The sequence below is a fragment of the Polypterus senegalus genome, chromosome 18, assembly GCF_016835505.1.
Source record: "Polypterus senegalus isolate Bchr_013 chromosome 18, ASM1683550v1, whole genome shotgun sequence".
Classification (NCBI taxonomy): Eukaryota; Metazoa; Chordata; class Cladistia; order Polypteriformes; family Polypteridae; genus Polypterus; species Polypterus senegalus.
The window spans coordinates 44,324,690-44,342,621 of NC_053171.1; the positions used below are offsets into that span (position 1 = coordinate 44,324,690).

Here is a 17,932-nt window from a genome sequence, read left to right on the forward strand (position 1 = left end):
GAACATCTGCTATGTCACTGTCTTGTTTTAAATTCCTCGTTACTATTCCTGATGCACTTCACCTCCACCTTGACTGTTCTTTTACTACTAAAATACTGAATGCATCGCTTAGGGTCATCTTTTGCCTTATCTGCTATATTTGTCTCTAACCTCCTTTAAGCCTCCCTAATATCTTTCTTAATGGTTGCCCTCATGTTCTCATACACTGTTCAATTCACATTGGAGTTAACAGTCTGATATGCCTTTTGCAGCTGTTTTTCCTTTCTTTATTAACATACTGTGGAGATTTAGTGTATGGTAGGCTACCTATCAGGACACTAACAGGTTATGTTAATCTGGACTTAGCCTGTGTTATTGTATGCAATAAGAGACCCATTAAAATTACGACCCACTGGTATTTCAGAAATCTGTTACTATCTGTTCATGGTTATTTACTGTATGGAGCCTGTTGTAGATTATAGATCAAAATAAACAAAGATGTTTTCTGGAACCTTCATGTGGATGGGTTTGTTGGGAACAAAAAATGGTTCCCCTCTGGCATCGCTCTGAAGAACCACTCTGGCACCTTTATTTAAGGGAGTGTGTCTTGCTTCTGTTGTGGCCTGTTTGAATAGCATGAAATAGCAAGAAATCCAACCAGTGAATGTCACTATAAAGCCAGAGCCACCATGCTGTGCTCTGACCACTTTCTCATTTTATGATGCCTAACAAGTAGCAAAAATAATGATACAATTGTTCTATGTATTTGGAATTTGTATTTTTTAATGAAAGCTCTGAATGAAGTAATTATTAATATACAGTCATATGAAAATGTTTGGGAACGCCTTGTAATTCTTTGGATTTTTATTAATCATTGGCTGAGCTTTCAAAGTAGCATCTTCCTTTTAATATATGACATGCCTTATGGAAACAGTAGTAGTTCAGCAGTGACATTATGTTTATTGGATTAACAGAAAATATGCATCATGACAAAATTAGACAAGTGTATAAATTTGGCCACCCCAACAGAGATATTACATCAATACTTAGTTGAGCCTCCTTTTGCAAAAATAGCAACCTCTAGAGACCTCCTACAACCTTTGATGAGTGTCTGGATTCTGGATGGAGGTATTTTTGGCCATTCTTCCATACAAAATCTCTCCAGTTCAGTTAAATTGGATGGCTGCCAAGCATGGACAGCCTGCTTCAAATCATCCCATAGATTATCGATGATATTCATGAACATTTGCCTACAACAAGCGACACTGTTTGTTGGGGTGTGTATAGAAAGGGCTTCTTTCTCATCACCCTGCCATACAGATGTTCTTTGTGAAAATTGCACTGAATTGTAGAATGATGTACAGATACACCATCTACAGCAAGATGTTCTTGCAGGTCTTTGGAGGTGATCTGTGGGTTGTCTGTAATCATTCTCACAATCCTGCGCATATGCCGCTCCTGTATTTTTCTTGGCCTGCCAGACCTGCTGGATTTAACAGCAACTGTGCCTGTGGCCTTCCATTTCCTGATTCCATTCCTTACAGTTGAAACTGACAGTTTAAACCTCTGAGATAGCTTTTTGTAGCCTTCCCCTAAACCAGGATACTGAACAATCTTTGTTTTCAGATCTTTTGACAGTTGCTTTGAGGATCCCATGCTGTCACTCTTCAGAGGAGAGTCAAAGGGAAGCACAACTTGCAACTGACCACCTTAAGTACCTTTTCTCATGATTGGACACACCTGTCTATAAAGTTCAAGGCTTAACAAGCTAATCCAATCAATTTGGTGTTGAAAGTAATCAGCATTGAGCAGTTACATGCATTCAAATAAGCAAAATTACAAGGGGACCCAAATTTTTGCACAGCCAGTTTTTCACATTTGATATAATTTCATACAACTAAATACTGCTTCACTACAAATCTTTGTTCGGTAAACACCCCAGTACTCAGATGTTCCTAGGAAATGAAAGGCATACCACTGTTACCTTTTTTGTTGAAAAAAAAAAACTCTTATTCTATGTTAATTAATGTTGACTTATTTTCTTTTCTTACTGTGTCTCTTATTTTTCTATTCTTCATTATGTAAAGCACTTTGAGCTACATTTTTTTGTATGAAAATGTGCTATATAAATAAATGTTGTTGTTGTTGTAGAGTAAATTATTATGCAGGCTGAGAAGGGTTCCCAAACTTTTTCATATGACTGTATTAATATAATCATGATGTCTTATTTACTCAGAAAAGAAAAATTAATGTAAATCTTTCAATGTTTTCTATGTGTTATGACTGGCAGACTTACACAAACTAAAAGTAGAAATACTGATCTGCACAAACCCAAGTGTCGACTTGCCTGAGAATTCAGCAGTGGCAGGCAGAAAAACCTTCAGAGTTATAAAGTCTCCGAGAAAGTCCATCACAAGCCTGCAAATTAGTCGACTGCAAAGGCCTTCTGGGTAAACTTACAAAGGTTTACATCACAGCTACCAAATGTTACCTTGCTCTTAAAAAGCAAAGAAAAACAAAGCTTGAAAAGGAAGTAAAATCAGATTGGAGCAAAAATATATAAATAGTACAAAAAAGTTCAAGAAGTGTAAATTTGTGACAGGATACTCTAAAAAAGAGCATCAAAACTGAACATGTAGATTGTGCCGCAGACGACTGGGGTCCTTGTCCAGCCGGGATGCCTCTTCACTAAGAGGACAAGGTGGAGCAAGTGTAGCCAGAGTCGGGAGGAAGAAGACGAAGCTTGCCGAAGGGAGAGTGGAGGAGCAAGAAAGAGAAAAGAAGGAAGACTTATTTTATTGTATTGTATTGTGCTGTGCATGTGCTGGACTCTGTTGAGATTGTGGGAACAGGGAAGGTGTTGCTCACAAGATGTAAAAGAAAATAAAAGCTCTGTGTGCTTTGAACTTGTGTCCTACGTCTATCTGTGTCAGGGCTGGCCATTACAATGGTCAAAAAGACAAAACCTGTCAAATCTAAAAAAGAGATCAATATTGATAATCAAGCCATTGTGCAAAGCTACATTTGTAGTGTTAGTCTGAGTGGTGACTAGGGCGCTACATACAGATGCTGGCCTTAGTTTGGTGATTTTTGGGATCTTTTAGGTGACACTCTGGGACAGAATGCATTTGCCTTGGGTTCATATAACATACACGTTATTAAAAATTGAACTTTTAATTAGGGAAGTTTCATTTGGACAATCTTTAGTATAAGAAATATAAGACAAAAAGTCATAAATAATGTCATTATCTGAATTTTCCAATTGTAATGTTTAATACATTTTATTTCCTCTTTGTTCCCACACATAAAGTCTTATTAGTTTTGCTAGTACCTTTTGAATATTTCAAGAAATGATAAAAGTACAGTAGGTTTTTCTTGGACATGGACCCTGTTCCCTTACTTGGCCAGTAGGCCAGAGCAGTGAATATTCAGAGGCAGGACATATGCTATCTTAGCCTGGGCTCACCTTGCCAACATGGATGGACAGGCATTCCAGTGGGATTCAACCAATGATTCTTGTCTGGCTGGGAGGCCAGAATAGTGGATGGACTTGGGGAGGTAGCATACCAAGGCTGCATGCATCTTCAATGCACTGGGTGGCGCCATTGCTGGGTTGGTATGCGCGGATCCACAACTGCAGAGCATACCAGGATTTATAGTGCCGTGGGGCAGTCCTGTAGTTTTCCATGGCGCCACCAAGAGGTGCTGCAGGGAATGGTTCTCCCAACTTTATGAGTCTTCCACCTGACCCAGTAGTGCTTCATACTGTAGGTGCAATGTGGCAGCACCAGGAGTACTCCTGGGTGTGGTGTAAAGGTGACCACCCCGTGGGAGGTAAGAGGCTTAGGCTTGCCTGGAGGACAGGGGAGGAGTTTCATTATTGTGGTTACTCATATGCTGGAAGGAAGAACCTGTGGAAGATTCATTTATGAAATAAAATTTCACATGATTTGAACCCTTGACTTTATACAGTATGTGCACTTGTGTCTGGGACTCTAGGGTACCCCTTTTTGATCAACCCATATTTATGTTAATTATGAATAATAACTAATACTTTATTTAGGTTTCCTTTGCTAGATTTTCTTGTGAGTCAATAATTATTTTCTTCACAATTTTAGTGGATAGAAACAACAGTGATGAGGTGCTGTTTTTTGTTCTGAAACGGGAACAGGAAAAAATCAGCACAGAGCAGACCTCTAGTCTGGAAATTAACTGTACAATAACAACAGCAGCATTCTGATAGAAATAATAGAATAGTCCTCTTATGAAAATCCCCAAAAGGGCCAAATACAAATCTTTGAGTGCTAGAATAGAACTGTTATAGGCATCATAGGAATACCAAATACAAAAATAGAGAAACATGAAATTATATTTAAAAAAAATCCACTCAGATAGCACTATAAGCTTCTGATTGAAGTTTAATTTTGGAAATGTATCCAGCTGCACCTTATACTACACTTTGTAATAAACAATGGCTCTAGAGCATTTTAATTACTTCATTTAATACTGTTTTAATTACTTAGTACTTGTTTCTTACCAAACCGTATGGTGTATGACACACAGCAACAAAGAATAAACACAGTACAAATCTTTAAAAAAAACGTATTGTTTACTAAGCAGCAATTTCAAACTTGTCTTTATCTTTTCTTTTTCCAATTGGAAATGTAAGCTAATGCATTTTAAACATGCTCACTGTCCAAACCCATGCGGTGTCCGTTGTAAAGGACAAAATAAAAAGGTCTGAATTCATTAAAGTAGCTTTTCTTGCCATTTGTTTAGCTGCACAGGCCGACTTCTCCAATCACTTTTTTTTCAATTTATTACTCCACTTTCTTTAATGTAAAAGCTAATATAGCAATCACCTCTTGTTCACTGATAACACAAGACTCTATTTGCTGCTCTTTGTTCACACTGCAGGAAGTTTGCTGCAAAAGGAAACAAAAAAAAAATTAAGCTGTGCGCTGCCTCAACTGACGTTAATTCCTTGTGTAAAGGAGCACTAACTAAATTACCGTAAATTCTAGAAAAGCAGTTTTTGTGATCAGCCATTTTACAGATCGAGTCTTTTTTTAGTGAATATCAGTGGCCGATCGATCAGAGCATCCCTAGCAAGCATATTAACATTTACAGACCTGTCAAAATTGGTTTCAGATATCTTGTATGTCCACACACACGTCTTGACCATACCCATCATTTCTTTTTTCCTGGCGAGTCCGGCATCTCAGTGCTTTTATTGGGTTGTCATTTTGAAGACAGTGGTGGTACTGGCCAATATTTTTTTGTATTTTTGGTGGTGGAGGCACTGGTCTCTAATATACTGTATATATTCACATTGTAGAAGGCAGGCCTCCTCCAGAGACCTTGTCCTCTTCCACCCGACTCTAGTCATTGTATGAAGGGAGGTGGCCCTTTTTATATCCACCCGGATGTGCTCCAGGTGTGTTCTGGCAATCTTCCACCGACACCCCCCAGTGTGCCGGCTGCATCCCCGGGTGTCCCTCCTCCTCTTCCTCCTGGCACTTCCGGGTGTGGCGGAAGTGGTGAGGTCCAGGGCTCCAAAGGCATAGGGGCGCCCCCTGACGGTGACCACGGGCCCATACAGGTTTGAGCTTCAAAGCTCTGTACCTGTGGTCCCCAAAGGTACCAGGGAGGTCGCCCCCACATGGTCTGGGGAAGGCGTGAGCCCTCCTCCGGTCCTCCTGGGTGTCTCGGCCGGGTCGCCCCCCCAACAGTCTCCAACAACATATAAGTTGGGTCTTGAAACTCGAAAAATCTGTCATAAAATCAGACCCCGACTTATGCGCCCGTTCAAAAATGCCTTGCCTCCTTCAATCTCGCATCAGTTCCTCAGGCGCATCGAATTTTGTTGCAGTTACCAATTTCTTTCGCTACTTCAATGACATTTAATTTAAAACCACCTTCATATTTTCTTCTGATCGAACACTCCATCATAGATAAGGGATGCTCTTTTGATAAAAGTGTATGAGGATGTGAGATGCAAAAAACACAAATCAGTGCAAACGTTGCTTCGGAATAGTTTGGGTATTACCATGTGGTCATGTAGGCACAATACATAGGAAAAAAAAGGCAGTGTGCTCCGTGGTTACTCTCTCAGGTGGGCATTAGCATATCATAATCTCTTGGACCAATAGCGTGAGTTTTCCGCATTCGACTTATACGACCAACATTATATAATACCAGAAATTATACATTAAAATCAATTCCCGACTTATCCGGAGGAGAACTTATCCGCGAGTATATACGGTAATCAGGTTTTTGTATTCTTCATCCTCTGAGTATTCTGAGTGTGGATTGGGATGCCCACCATTACCAATAAGCTGGAGAATCCAGCTTCTTGAGTACTGGCACTTCTGGTGTTGTTTTACTCTCATGAGAGAGACAGCCAGTCTGAGTCTGTTGCTCTTTCTAGAGAGTTTGGCAGCTTACATTCTGTGATGTTTGGTATTTTACTGTTGTTGTTTTACATATGAAAACGCTTGTAAGTTCAAAGAATGTTATACAAAAATAAACTAAAGTGAACTGAATTCAGTTACTTTTACAGGGGCCATTTGCAGATTTCTGCATTTTCTCACACACCACACCCAAAACCCGTAATAAAGAACCTTATGACTCGGATCCATTGTTTTTACAGGTAAGTCTGCTGAAAGCCAGTTTAGCACCCTTACTGGTGAGTGTGACTGCTCGGGCAGAGGGCTTGTGGTCTGCTGGCTTCTTCGTCTCAGCACCTGTTATTGGAGAAAGCTTTAGTCCTGTGCTGTTGCCAGAGATTCTGAGGGTTTGTGTCTCTTTTTGGCACAAATATAGAAGTCTGATACCAGACCAGACAGGATGCATTCTGGGGCCACTTCTGCCAGTCTAATGTTGGTTTCTCTTTCTTTCTTTGATAATATCTCACCTTTCGTAGTTGACTCTGTACTTTTTAGAGCACCACTCGTCTCACTATGAAGCGTGTTCCCTAGCTGCCTTGTACAGTACGTGTATGCTTTACTCCTTGACACTTTTGTTATGTTGAGACCCTGAAGTAATCTGGCTAGGTTTGATGGTTCCAGCATGGATGTTAGTGACAGTCTACCTGTACCTTGCTCTTGTCTGTAGGGAACACTTTATTTTCCATAACATTTTTTTCCTTCTTAGTGTGACACTTTAGTACAGCACCTTTTAACCCAGGCAGAAGCAGCAAGCTATACATAGAAACATTTAAAAATAGCAACAAGCTTGTGATGAGAGTAAAAATATCTATTGTCAGGTGGACTAAGGCTGCAGGCCATGTCATAAAAAGGCTCAGCAAAATATATGCGACTCAAAGTTTAAAAATAGGTAAGTTGTATAATGCAAGTGAGAACCAATGGGATCCATTGACATGGCTGACAGCCCACAGACACAGCTCATTCTAGCTGTCTTTTTTTTTTTTTTAAGAACGTCAATGAGACTTGGCACTGGAACAATTCAAGCCAACAGTGGGAGGCCTTAAGTGGGTCGGCCTGACGAGTCATCAAGAGCAAGATGTCTCATTTGTTCATTAGTTTGTTCATTTATTTACTTACTTTGGCTGCTTCTCAATGAGCAGTGGCCAGTGAAGTTTCAAAAGCCGTGCACATGTTGCCAGCGTTCAAAGGACACTCCAGTTTTGCAGTGGCCTCCTGTGTACTAGATAGAAGGGGAGCAGCTGTAGAGTGAAAGCCTGGGTCTGTCTGTATGGAGAGGAGGTGAGTACGAAGCCCCCAGTGTCACCTGCAAGGCATGCCTACAAGGAGTACCCAATGCTTCTGTGTGTTGAGTGCAGCAAATACGGCACCTCTGGTGTGCAGAGCGCTTGGCTTCATTTTTATTTATCTGTGTCTGTCTCTGCTGGCTGAATGCGTGTAATGGAGTTTTGGAAACGTGGCAGGCATCCCATAGTGGATTGAATTAAGGAAGTATCAGCAAATAGTGTAGCGGCGCACTGCAGTAAACAGGCAGGGCTTCTAAGGGTCTTCTGTTATAGTTCCAGGAACAGTTGTTTGACGCTCAACTGATGGAGATGAGTAACACCTGGCAGAGGGGCTTTCTGCTATCTTGGCATAGTCCAGATCAAGCTTGATAAGCAGCAATACTTTAGAACAAAGACCTTTGACCAGTCTGCTGAAGGTATAATTCACAGAACTTGTATTATTTAGAGGGACTGAGCATCCATGTGCTCTCTGCTTCTCATCTGGCAGGTTCTGCTCCATTTGTCCAGAATGCCAACAGCCTCCTCGTTATTCCAAAAACAGTTTTGTGAATTCCAGCCGGAGCAGCACACTACACAGATATCCAGCTTACTGAATGCAAGAGGTGCATGAGAAGGAAGAGCAGCCACCCTCACTGTCTGCTATACGGCAACTTTAATGGTTTCCTTTGCGGTTTATCAGCATCAACAGACTGCTGCAGGGGAGCGAGGTGAGAAAAGTAAGTGGTTGTTTGTATGGTGGAATGAGGGGCCACTAGGTTACTAGGGCAAAGGCAGTCAAAAGGTCAAGGCAGAGTGTGATAGGATTCTGAGTGAGAGACGAAAAAAAAGATGCTTGGCTTTGGAGCTAACCTTCATTGTTAGTCATCAAGTGTATATTTACCAGGTTAAAAGGTAAATAGAGAGAAAATGTGCAGAACTGAAGAGTAAATAGCAAGGAGAAAAATGTGACAATGGAGAAGAAGAACGAAAGAGAAAAATGGTAAAATGGTAGTGAGAAGGGGAAAAGGAGTACAAAACAAGCTGCAAATGAAAAGCAGCAGGAAGAGTAGCAGAGAGACGTAAAAAGGAAAAAATAAAGATGAAAAGAATGCTTTGTTAAAACATGATGAGTAGAGAGGAAGAATTCTAGAAACCAGGTGTCAAGAGGAAAGAAGGAATAAAGGGAGAGTGTAGGAAATAATGAAGTGGGGAGTGCAAAACACTATAAGGAGAATCCTAAAGAACGGCAAGCAAGGATAAGGAGGACAGGAGAAGGTGAATCGAGGTGGAGGGAATCTACAGAGAAAGTGTTAGAAGTATTGACAAGACGAAACAAAAAAGGAAAGAGTGAGTAATAAAAGAGAGAAGGTAGCATGCAGGAGTGGAGAGGGAAACACGAGAATGAGAGAGGAAGGTAAAACAACATTTTGAAACCTGCTTATTCTAATTAAGGGTCACAAAGGTCTGGAGCCTATCCCAGCAGCACTGCTCAAAATGCCGAAAACAGGCACCAGTCCTTCACAGGGCAGATTCATGCTTGCTCTGGAGCCAGTTTGTATTTGCCAGTTAATCTAATCATCTTCAGTTTGATGATATGGAAACCCATGCAGACACAGAGAGATCATGCAGGAGCAGCAGCTAGACATGGCATTCAAAAGCAGAACACTGAATTCATAAATCAGTACTGAGAAAAGAAGAGGAGGTATTGGAAACCAGAATGAAGAAGAAAGTCAGCTGACGAAAGGTGTGGAATGAAATGAGGGGTGGCCATATTCTGTTAAATATATACAGTACTCTGTATATAAAATGCTAAGGGTTGTCTGTCTGTCATGCAATAACTTATGAACCACTGGGCCTTGAACCTTGATCTCAATCTGTTTTTTTATTGTTAATTTTATTTGAAGAACAAAACAATGAAGTTGAACTTATACAACAAATGTCTTCATAGTCAAACTAGAAGTGGCAAGAAGCAAGACCCCCAAACTGGTGGTGCCGGTTGTCTCAGCCACGTAATTGTATTCTGCTTTGTGTGTTGTATTCACCCTATTTTTTGACACTCATTGCACACCCAACCCACCTTGGATTGGCCTTCCCAAGATTTCTTCCATTTTTCCTGCAAGATTTTAGGGAGTTTTTTCTTGCCTTCTTAAACAGTCAAATCAATTAAACAAAGGCTGTTAAAGCCCATTGAGGCTAATTTGATGCTAAATTGATGTTGTAGTTAGGCTTTGGGTCCTTCTCATAGCAAGCTTCAGTTCAGCCTTATGTAATGGCTTACAGGAAAAGTGGTGACATCAGCTGACAATAAATCAACTTGTAGGAGCTGATAACATAACAGGATGAAGAAGAATGACCGTCCTGCCTTCCATGCAACCTGCTGGTACTCACAAACTACTGGGGCTGGATCTACTGAGCATGAGGCAAATTGCAGAATCCATTTACCTGATAGGAAGAAGAGGGATGACAATTCCAACCTCTTTTTCTTAGATCAAGCTGCATAAGCAAAATGATCAAGAAGATGGCGTGGCTGCTGAGCATGAGGCAAATTGCAGAAGCTGATTACATGATAGGAAGAAGAATGACAGCTCCAGCATCCTCTGAACGTCAAGCACATGTGCACGTGTTAGCCTGCTGGCACTCGCACACTAGTGGGGTTGGAACCTTAGACTTGGGAGGACCAGACGTTGGCATGCTTTCTACTGCTCTTTATTCTCCTTCACTAATTCCTAAAAACTGCAAAGTTATTCATGTACAGCAAAATCTGTAAATGTTTAGTAGAATCACTTTAAAAGTGGTCAATATGTGTTCAGAGATGATTCAAACATATAAATCTGTTAAAAACTGGAAGTTGAAATGTTGATCCAGTCACAATTCATTTCTTATCTAATATATTATTATAATGAAGGGTAGTAGCAGTGAGTGGAGAATGAATGTACATGGGAATGAGGCTTAAGAGAAATGAGAGAAGAAAAGTGGTGAAAGGGTGAGGAGCAGCTGTAGGGCTGACAACTGAGAAGGTAAGAGGAAAATATCAGGCACACAGAGGAAAGAAAAGCATGAGCATGAGGAGAATTGTGGGAAAAAATGAACCGTGACAAAGAGTAAAAAAAAGCATAGTAGCAGATTAAAATGAGGAGAGCAGGTGGAGCACATCTTGAAAGAAAAAAGAAATGGTGAAGTATATAACAAAAATATGAAAAGGCAGGAGTGGAGGGGAGGAAGTCCAAAAAGATGAAATGCTAATTTGTAAGGAAAAAAATAAAACAGAGACCGAGGCTTATAGAAGAAATTAAAAGAAAAAGGAGATCTGGTGAGGAGTAAATGAGAGAAAAGATATGAGGAAAAAAGGATTTCGGGTAAGATGTGGGGAAATCAGTAAATTGAGGTGAGTACCGCTACCTGGTCTGTGCTGGGCTATTTTATGCAGGTTTAGAGTACTGTATATTCCAGTTTATGATGGACCCTAGTATGTGATGGTGCACAGGGGTGTGTGTTCGTTTACAATGCTTAATGTATGTATGTATGTAATGTATGTATGTTTTACCTCCTCGTTTATTCCTGTTTACTACATTTGGTGCTTAAGCCAGCTTATTACCTCTTCACAGAAATGTTGTGGCCTTCTGTGTTAAGGCTTTTGTCTTTGTGATGAGACTGAGTGATTGCCCGTCTTCTCTGGTGTTAAGCAAGAGGATTCATCAGATGCCAGCTAAGCTGATCATTTTTAAACCTGAGTCTTGACCAGCTTTTTCTTTTGCCCAACCCAGCTATCTCACTAGCTTTGTAAAAAGGATACATCTCACAACTTGGAATCTGTCCACTGAAATGTGTATTTCTGGTGTATTTTTTCCAGGATTGCATTGACGTCTGCTTTGCCATTATTAAGAGATAAAGATTTTTGAGGTGAATGATACTGTCTTTTAAAGTTTATTTTTAACAGAGGGAATTTAATTCTAGTTTAAGGAAGGCAGACTGCCATGAACCTTAAGCATTTTCATTGTAATTTTAGATTTTAAAATATGATAACTACAGTATGTTTATATATTTGTTCCTTGGGATGTAAAACGTTTCTGAAAGCCAATCACCTGAAAATGCTGTAAGCGTCACTTGTCATTAAATGTTTGTATGGCACAGATCGGGTAGCGCCACAAAATAATGTACTGTATCAAACTGTACTGTATCAAAGTTATGAAAGTGGTGTGCGTGTGCAGTGCAAATCGGGCAGAGGACACAGATTGGGTAGCCACATAGTTTAGTAACAGACATGAAAGTGCTGAATGTGAGCATCTTTAATATTACAGAGTCCTGCACCAAGCTCCCACTAAGTGCCAAACAGTGGCCCTGAACATGAAGCCAAGTCTGGTTTAACATCTATGGCAGAGGACTGAAGATGAGAATGAGAAGTGCAGCAGTGTGTGGGGAGAGAGAGGAGAGAGGGGGAAGGAGGGGATAACGTGAGACCAAGACCACCAGATATTTGGAGGAAGGGCATAACATAAAGAAACTGGGGGCAGTCGGATTCATGGTGGTAGTAGTCTGAGTAAAGTTAATGGGCCGAGTCTTTTCTCATTTATTCCTGTTTGCTACATTTGGTGCTTAAGCCACCTTTCTACGTCTTTGTAGGCATGTTGTGGTCTACTGTGTTAAGACGTTTGTCTTTGAGATGAAACTGAATGTTTAAAATTTGTAGTTTTCCTGTCTTCTCTGATGGTAGGTGAGAGGGTTCCTCAGATGCCAGATAATTTGATCATTTCAAAGCCAAGTCTTGAAAGGCTTTGTCTTATGATTGGTTGCCCAACCCAGCTAACTAACCAACTTTGTGAAAAGGACATCTCCCAGAACTTGAAATCTGTCTGTTTTGGCCATTGGGTTTGTAGCTTTTAACCGGGTGCTATTTTTATGAAATGTGTATTTTAGATGTTAACAGCACAGCACTGTTAGTTTGGTTTTGACAGATCCTGCTAAATCAGGCACTGTCAAGACTGTGCTACTGTCTGGCTCTTCGTTTGACTGAGAGGGTTACATTATTTTAGCGTGCATTTCCAAACTCCAAGGCTCTGAAACCGCAAGTGAAGTCCAATTCAACAGTTCACGGAAGACACTTAAAAGACCCGTGAGACGAAAGAAAATGGCCACGGACCGTCTTGCGGTGACATAGAACATGAGATTCTTGCAAGACATGCCCTACTTGCAACCAATATCAAATAAGACCACAGGCAGCAAAACACTCAGTCGTGTGAGTGTAAGGATTTGAGCACACACAGATCCAGTGCTCTCAGCGCATATAAAGCGTACAAGGACATTACGTTATAAATGAAACGTCGACGACTAAGCAAAGAAGAAAGCAGCGCGGAGAAAAGAGACTCAAAAGCGTTGGAGAGAAAAAAGTTCAAAAAAGAAAAAGAATAATCAAGGTAAGTAAAAGTAATTATCAACCCGGAACAAGTGGAATTGAAAAAAGCATGTCCAATCGGCCTTAGAATTAAAAGACAAAGTAAAACAGAAAGTAGAACTTCATAAAGACGTTCACAAACGTTGGCGCTATACACATGCAGAGCAGGTTGGAGATTATGAAAGCAGTAGAATTCGAAAGGCTCAAAAAAAAAAAATGTTGTGATACACATGTGGAGGAAGTATATGAATATGAAAATAGGAAAATTAAAAAGTATAAAAAAAGAAAGTAAAGATCACAGTAGTGCAAACAAACGGAAATTATTATTCAAAAAAGGGAAAATAATCAGCACAGACCAGGTGTCATTGAAAAAAAAAAGCAGGACAAAGCGAGGTCAGAAATTAAATTACAGAGTACAAAACAAAATAAAACGTCATAAAGAAAACAAGGGGGACAAACACATGCAGAGAATGTTAGAGATAATGAAAACTGGAATTTAAAAGACTTAAAAAAAAACATAGGTGCAAAATACATGCAGAGCACGATACAAAATATGAAAACAGAAAAAAATGACAGTTTCAATCAATCAATCAATCAATCAATCAACATTTATTTATATAGCACACTTTCATACAAAAAAAATGTAGCTCAAAGTGCTTTACAAAATGAAGAATAGAAAAATAGAAGACACAATAAAAAATAAACATATTTTCAGTTTCAAAAAAAAGAAAGTAAACATCGCATTAGCACAAAAAAAAGAGAAATTATTACTCAGAGAAATAACGAAAAGGCGAATAGAGATCGAATATATGGACACAGGTGATATGTCAGAAGTATGTAAATATTGTAAGGCTTTGAAGTTTAAGTCAGAGAATTTCAAAAACGTGGTTTACCTCACATGCATTTATTTACTTTGCAAAAAAAAATTATTAACTGCTGATGATGTCGATCGTTTTGTCTGTGCTAAAATTCCAAACAGAGAAACCTATCCTGAATTATGGCATAAAGTCATTAGGTCTCACTGACCTCATTAAAAAAGATTCAGCATATGGGGACTCCAAAGATTCCAAATATTGTTTTTACAGAAGTTCTGAAACATAAATGAAACTAATGAAATAGCAACAATTGAAAGAAAAAAAAAATCCTAAAAAGTGTGTATCCGGAAAAAGAAACACAGGGGTTGCCGAGTGAAGCCCTCTAGTGATACTAATTAAAGAAAAGAGCTAGCTTGAAAAATCACTCTCATCTAGTTATTTATGATCTTTCTTAGCAGTACCAACAAATGTGTCTAGGCCATTTTAGAATATCTTTGTATCACTTTCTTTAGTTACAATGTTATGAAAGTTAAATTAGAATTTGCTAGAATTAGAATTTTGTTTTAAACAAATGATGGCAGAAGTAGGCCAAGCCTGTCTCTATAGAAGCAGATGTATGTCAATACACGCTCCTAGATGAGATGGCCATCCAGTACACTTTACACTAACTTCTAACTAACAGCGTGAGTGTACAATGCTGAAGTCCCCAGGCAGATATACTCATATCCATGTCTGCTTTGTTCTTCCAAAGTTAATTAATTGTGTGCTTGGTTTCTTATGTTATTACCTGTCCCCAAAATCCTTGTGTCTAGAATGAATGAAATAGTTTCCATCCATCCATTGGTATTGTCTAGTTATTGATCTTAGGGCTGAGGGGTGCTGGAATCTAACCAAGCACTGGGGTGGATACTGTATATGTAAAGCGCAAATTTGTAACAGTTGCCAGTTTACCACAGAACACACACAGTCACAGTGAAAGCAAGTAGGAGATGGCAGTTGATCTCATTGAAGGTCATGGGACTGCAGGAGGAAAAACACTGAACAAAGGGAGAACATTCAAAACCCACACACGCAGGATCTGAACTGCAGTCAGAGTGCTGGGAGGCAGGAACTCTGCCTACTGTGCCAACTGTGAAAAGCAGAAGGTGTCCTTAACACCGCAAGTTTTTTTGTTGCTTTTGCTTTGCACCACAACCAAAACTCCCCTACCAAACCTATCGTCTATGGGGGCAGGAACAAAAGCTTTAGATTCATTAAAAATTTCAGTCTCTGGTTTGTGAAGGATCATGACGTTTTAGAGTCCCTTGATACTGAAAACATTGATATCTCAATGATGGCTGTGTTACTGTCTGCACAGTTTCATGAGGACAGTCTAGAGTTAAAACGACTGGATGGAAAAATACTAAGCTCAAAACTCAAGCCTGTTATAAGATGACAATGTACTGATTAGTTATTGAGCCAAATCGTGCAAGAGAAAGAAGCACTCAAGAGGAACCCTGAAATACTGTCATTTTGTAATTAATTATGAATACTTAATAATAATTCTTTACATAGCACTTTTCTCACTACTCAAAGCGCTCAGCAATTGCAGGTAGGCCCAACAAAGCAGAGTCCCTTTTGGCATTTATGGGATTCAAACCGGCAACCTTCCGATTGCCAGTGCAGATCCTTATCCTCAGAGCCACCACTCCACTTATTGTCAATTGTTATAATAATGACCTATTTTTATGATCAGAAAGATTAGCATCACAGTGGTAAATACTTACTGAAATGCTATATAATAATTCAAGGGTTCCTAGGATGCAAAGCCTACTGACACTTCCATCAAAAATTTTTTTTGTTCCTCACTTAGATACTGAAAGTGCACCTAGCAGTACTAGCTGTTTTTACAAGTCTTATTTCCCAGCTCTTCAATTTTTGACATTTGAACAGGAAAACATGAGAGTTGTAATATTCTTCCAAGCATTCTAAATGGTGCACTCCTCAGACACCATAAATGTTTATCTTGTACTGATTCAAAGTCTAGAGTGCACTTTGATTTCCTGCTATACAGTTGTTTTTTTAATTATTACAGTGTGTGACACAACACTAAAAGAAGTAGGGCAAATGAATGCCATCTTTTCACATGATCTTTAATTTAAACAGTACTGATGTTTAAAAGTGCAATATAAAAGTCAGGACTGAGTAACTGAAGTGTTGCGACTCGACAAAAGGACTTCACATCTTGTCTCTTGTCTTTCTCTCCCAGGATTTTTTTTTATAATAGAGAGATACTGTATGTCTTTAATCGTACAATCAGTCATTCAACCTATTTAAATGGAGAAAAGTAGGCACTCTGCTCTTCTGTATCATTGTGTGTCCCACAGTGAACATGAACCAGATGAAGTAACGGAGAGAGCTGTCAGAGGAGATTAGACTGAAAATTATAAACAAGCATGTTAAAGGCAACGGTTAGAAGACCATCTCCAAGCAGCTTGATGTTCCTGTGCCAACAGGTACAAATATTGTTAAGATGTTTACGGTCCATGGGACTGTAGACATTGTCCCTGCAAGAGGGAAAATCATTCTCAGAATGGGAGGAAGGATAATTAGAATGTCAGACAAGAAGCCAAGGATAACTTCCAAAGAGATGCTAGCTGATTTCCAAGGTCAGGGTCCATTAGTGTCTGATTTGTTGATTCTCAATGGAAAAAGACACAGGGGGAATCCACTGTTAAAAGAAAAATATAAAAAAGTCAGACTGGAATTTGGTAAAGAGTATATTGACAGTCCACAATGCTTATGGGAGAATGACCTTTGGACAGACAAGACAAAACTGGAGTTCTTTTTGGCAAGTCACATCAGCTATATGTCAACAGATGAAAAAAATGAAGTTTTAAAAGAAAAGAACGGGTGCTGTGAAACATGGAGGAGGCTCTGTTATGTTTTGATTCTGCTTTGCTGTGTCTGGCACAAGGTGCCTTGAGTCTGTGCAGGAACAATGAAAACTTAAGACTTTCGAGACATTCTGCAGCTAAATGTAATGCCCAGTGTTAAAAAGCTTTGTCTCAGTCACAGGTCATGGATCCTCCAACAGCACAGTAACCCATAACACACAGCTACACGCACCCAATACTGGCTAAGTATATGGACTGGAAGTATGGACTGTCTTCAAGTGACCATCAATTTGAATCTTATCAAACATCTATGAAAAGATCTGAAACGTGCAGTCTGGAGAAGACCCCTTCAAACTTGACACAGCTGGCGAAGTGTGCTCAGGAAGAGTGGGCCAAACTCCCTGTAGATAGGTGCTCTTTGAAAGCTTCGGGAATTGCTTGTTTGCAGTAATTGCCTCCAAAGGTTGTGGAATAAAAAATAGGTTAAGGGTCCTATCATTTTTGTCCATGCCATTTTCATTTATGTTATTACTAGACATTAAGCCCGTTACAATAACGAGCGCTAGAACAGTAGTGCATAAACATTTGTATGAACAGTCTATATTAAATGGCAAGGGACCTTGTATGTGGCTGTAATATGCGTCACTGTATTGTGTGCCTTTAATTTTCTCTCTCAGTAATACTGATTTGTATTTCCATAAAATGCCTGTAATTTTGTCTGACAGTAATACAGTGGAACCTCAGTTCATGACCATAAATCGTTCCAAAACTCTGGTTGAAACCCGATTTGGTTGTGAACCAAAGTAATTTCCCCAGTAGGATTGTATGCAAATACAATTAATTTGTTCCAGACCGTATGAACTGTATGTAAATATATATTTTTTTAAGTTTTTAAGCACAAATATAGTTAATTATACCATTGAATGCACAGCGTAATAGTAAACTAAATGTAAAAACATTGAATAACACTAAGAAAACCTTGAACAACAGAGAAAACTAACACTGGAAGAGTTTGCGCTATAGCCTTATGACCCACTCGCTAAAAACACTTTTTTTAATGAGTTTTAAGCACAGGGAAAAAAATCAACATTTGAAAAATCCGTAATTTAATAAACAACCAAGAAAAGTAACATTGCAACAATGCAAGCACGCGCCTGTGTGT

General features: G+C 39.4%; 1 protein-coding gene across 5 annotated transcripts in view; it reads left to right on the forward strand.

Annotated features, from left to right (window-relative positions):
* The window catches only part of LOC120519109 (estrogen receptor beta-like), a 122,117-nt gene that overhangs the window by 29,786 nt on the left and 74,399 nt on the right, over window positions 1–17,932 (forward strand). The window contains exons 1-2 of one of the 5 annotated variants that reach the window (XM_039742210.1): window positions 7,434–7,706; window positions 8,199–8,427. The exons of 1 other annotated variant lie outside the window; for it this stretch is intronic. In XM_039742210.1, coding sequence (XP_039598144.1) covers window positions 8,367–8,427 — 61 coding nt within the window. In that variant the 5' untranslated portion in view covers window positions 7,434–7,706; window positions 8,199–8,366. Of the gene's footprint in view, window positions 1–7,433; window positions 7,707–8,198; window positions 8,428–17,932 lie in introns of those variants that run through there. 3 more of the 5 variants (XM_039742212.1, XM_039742211.1, XM_039742214.1) reach the window with 3 other exon arrangements.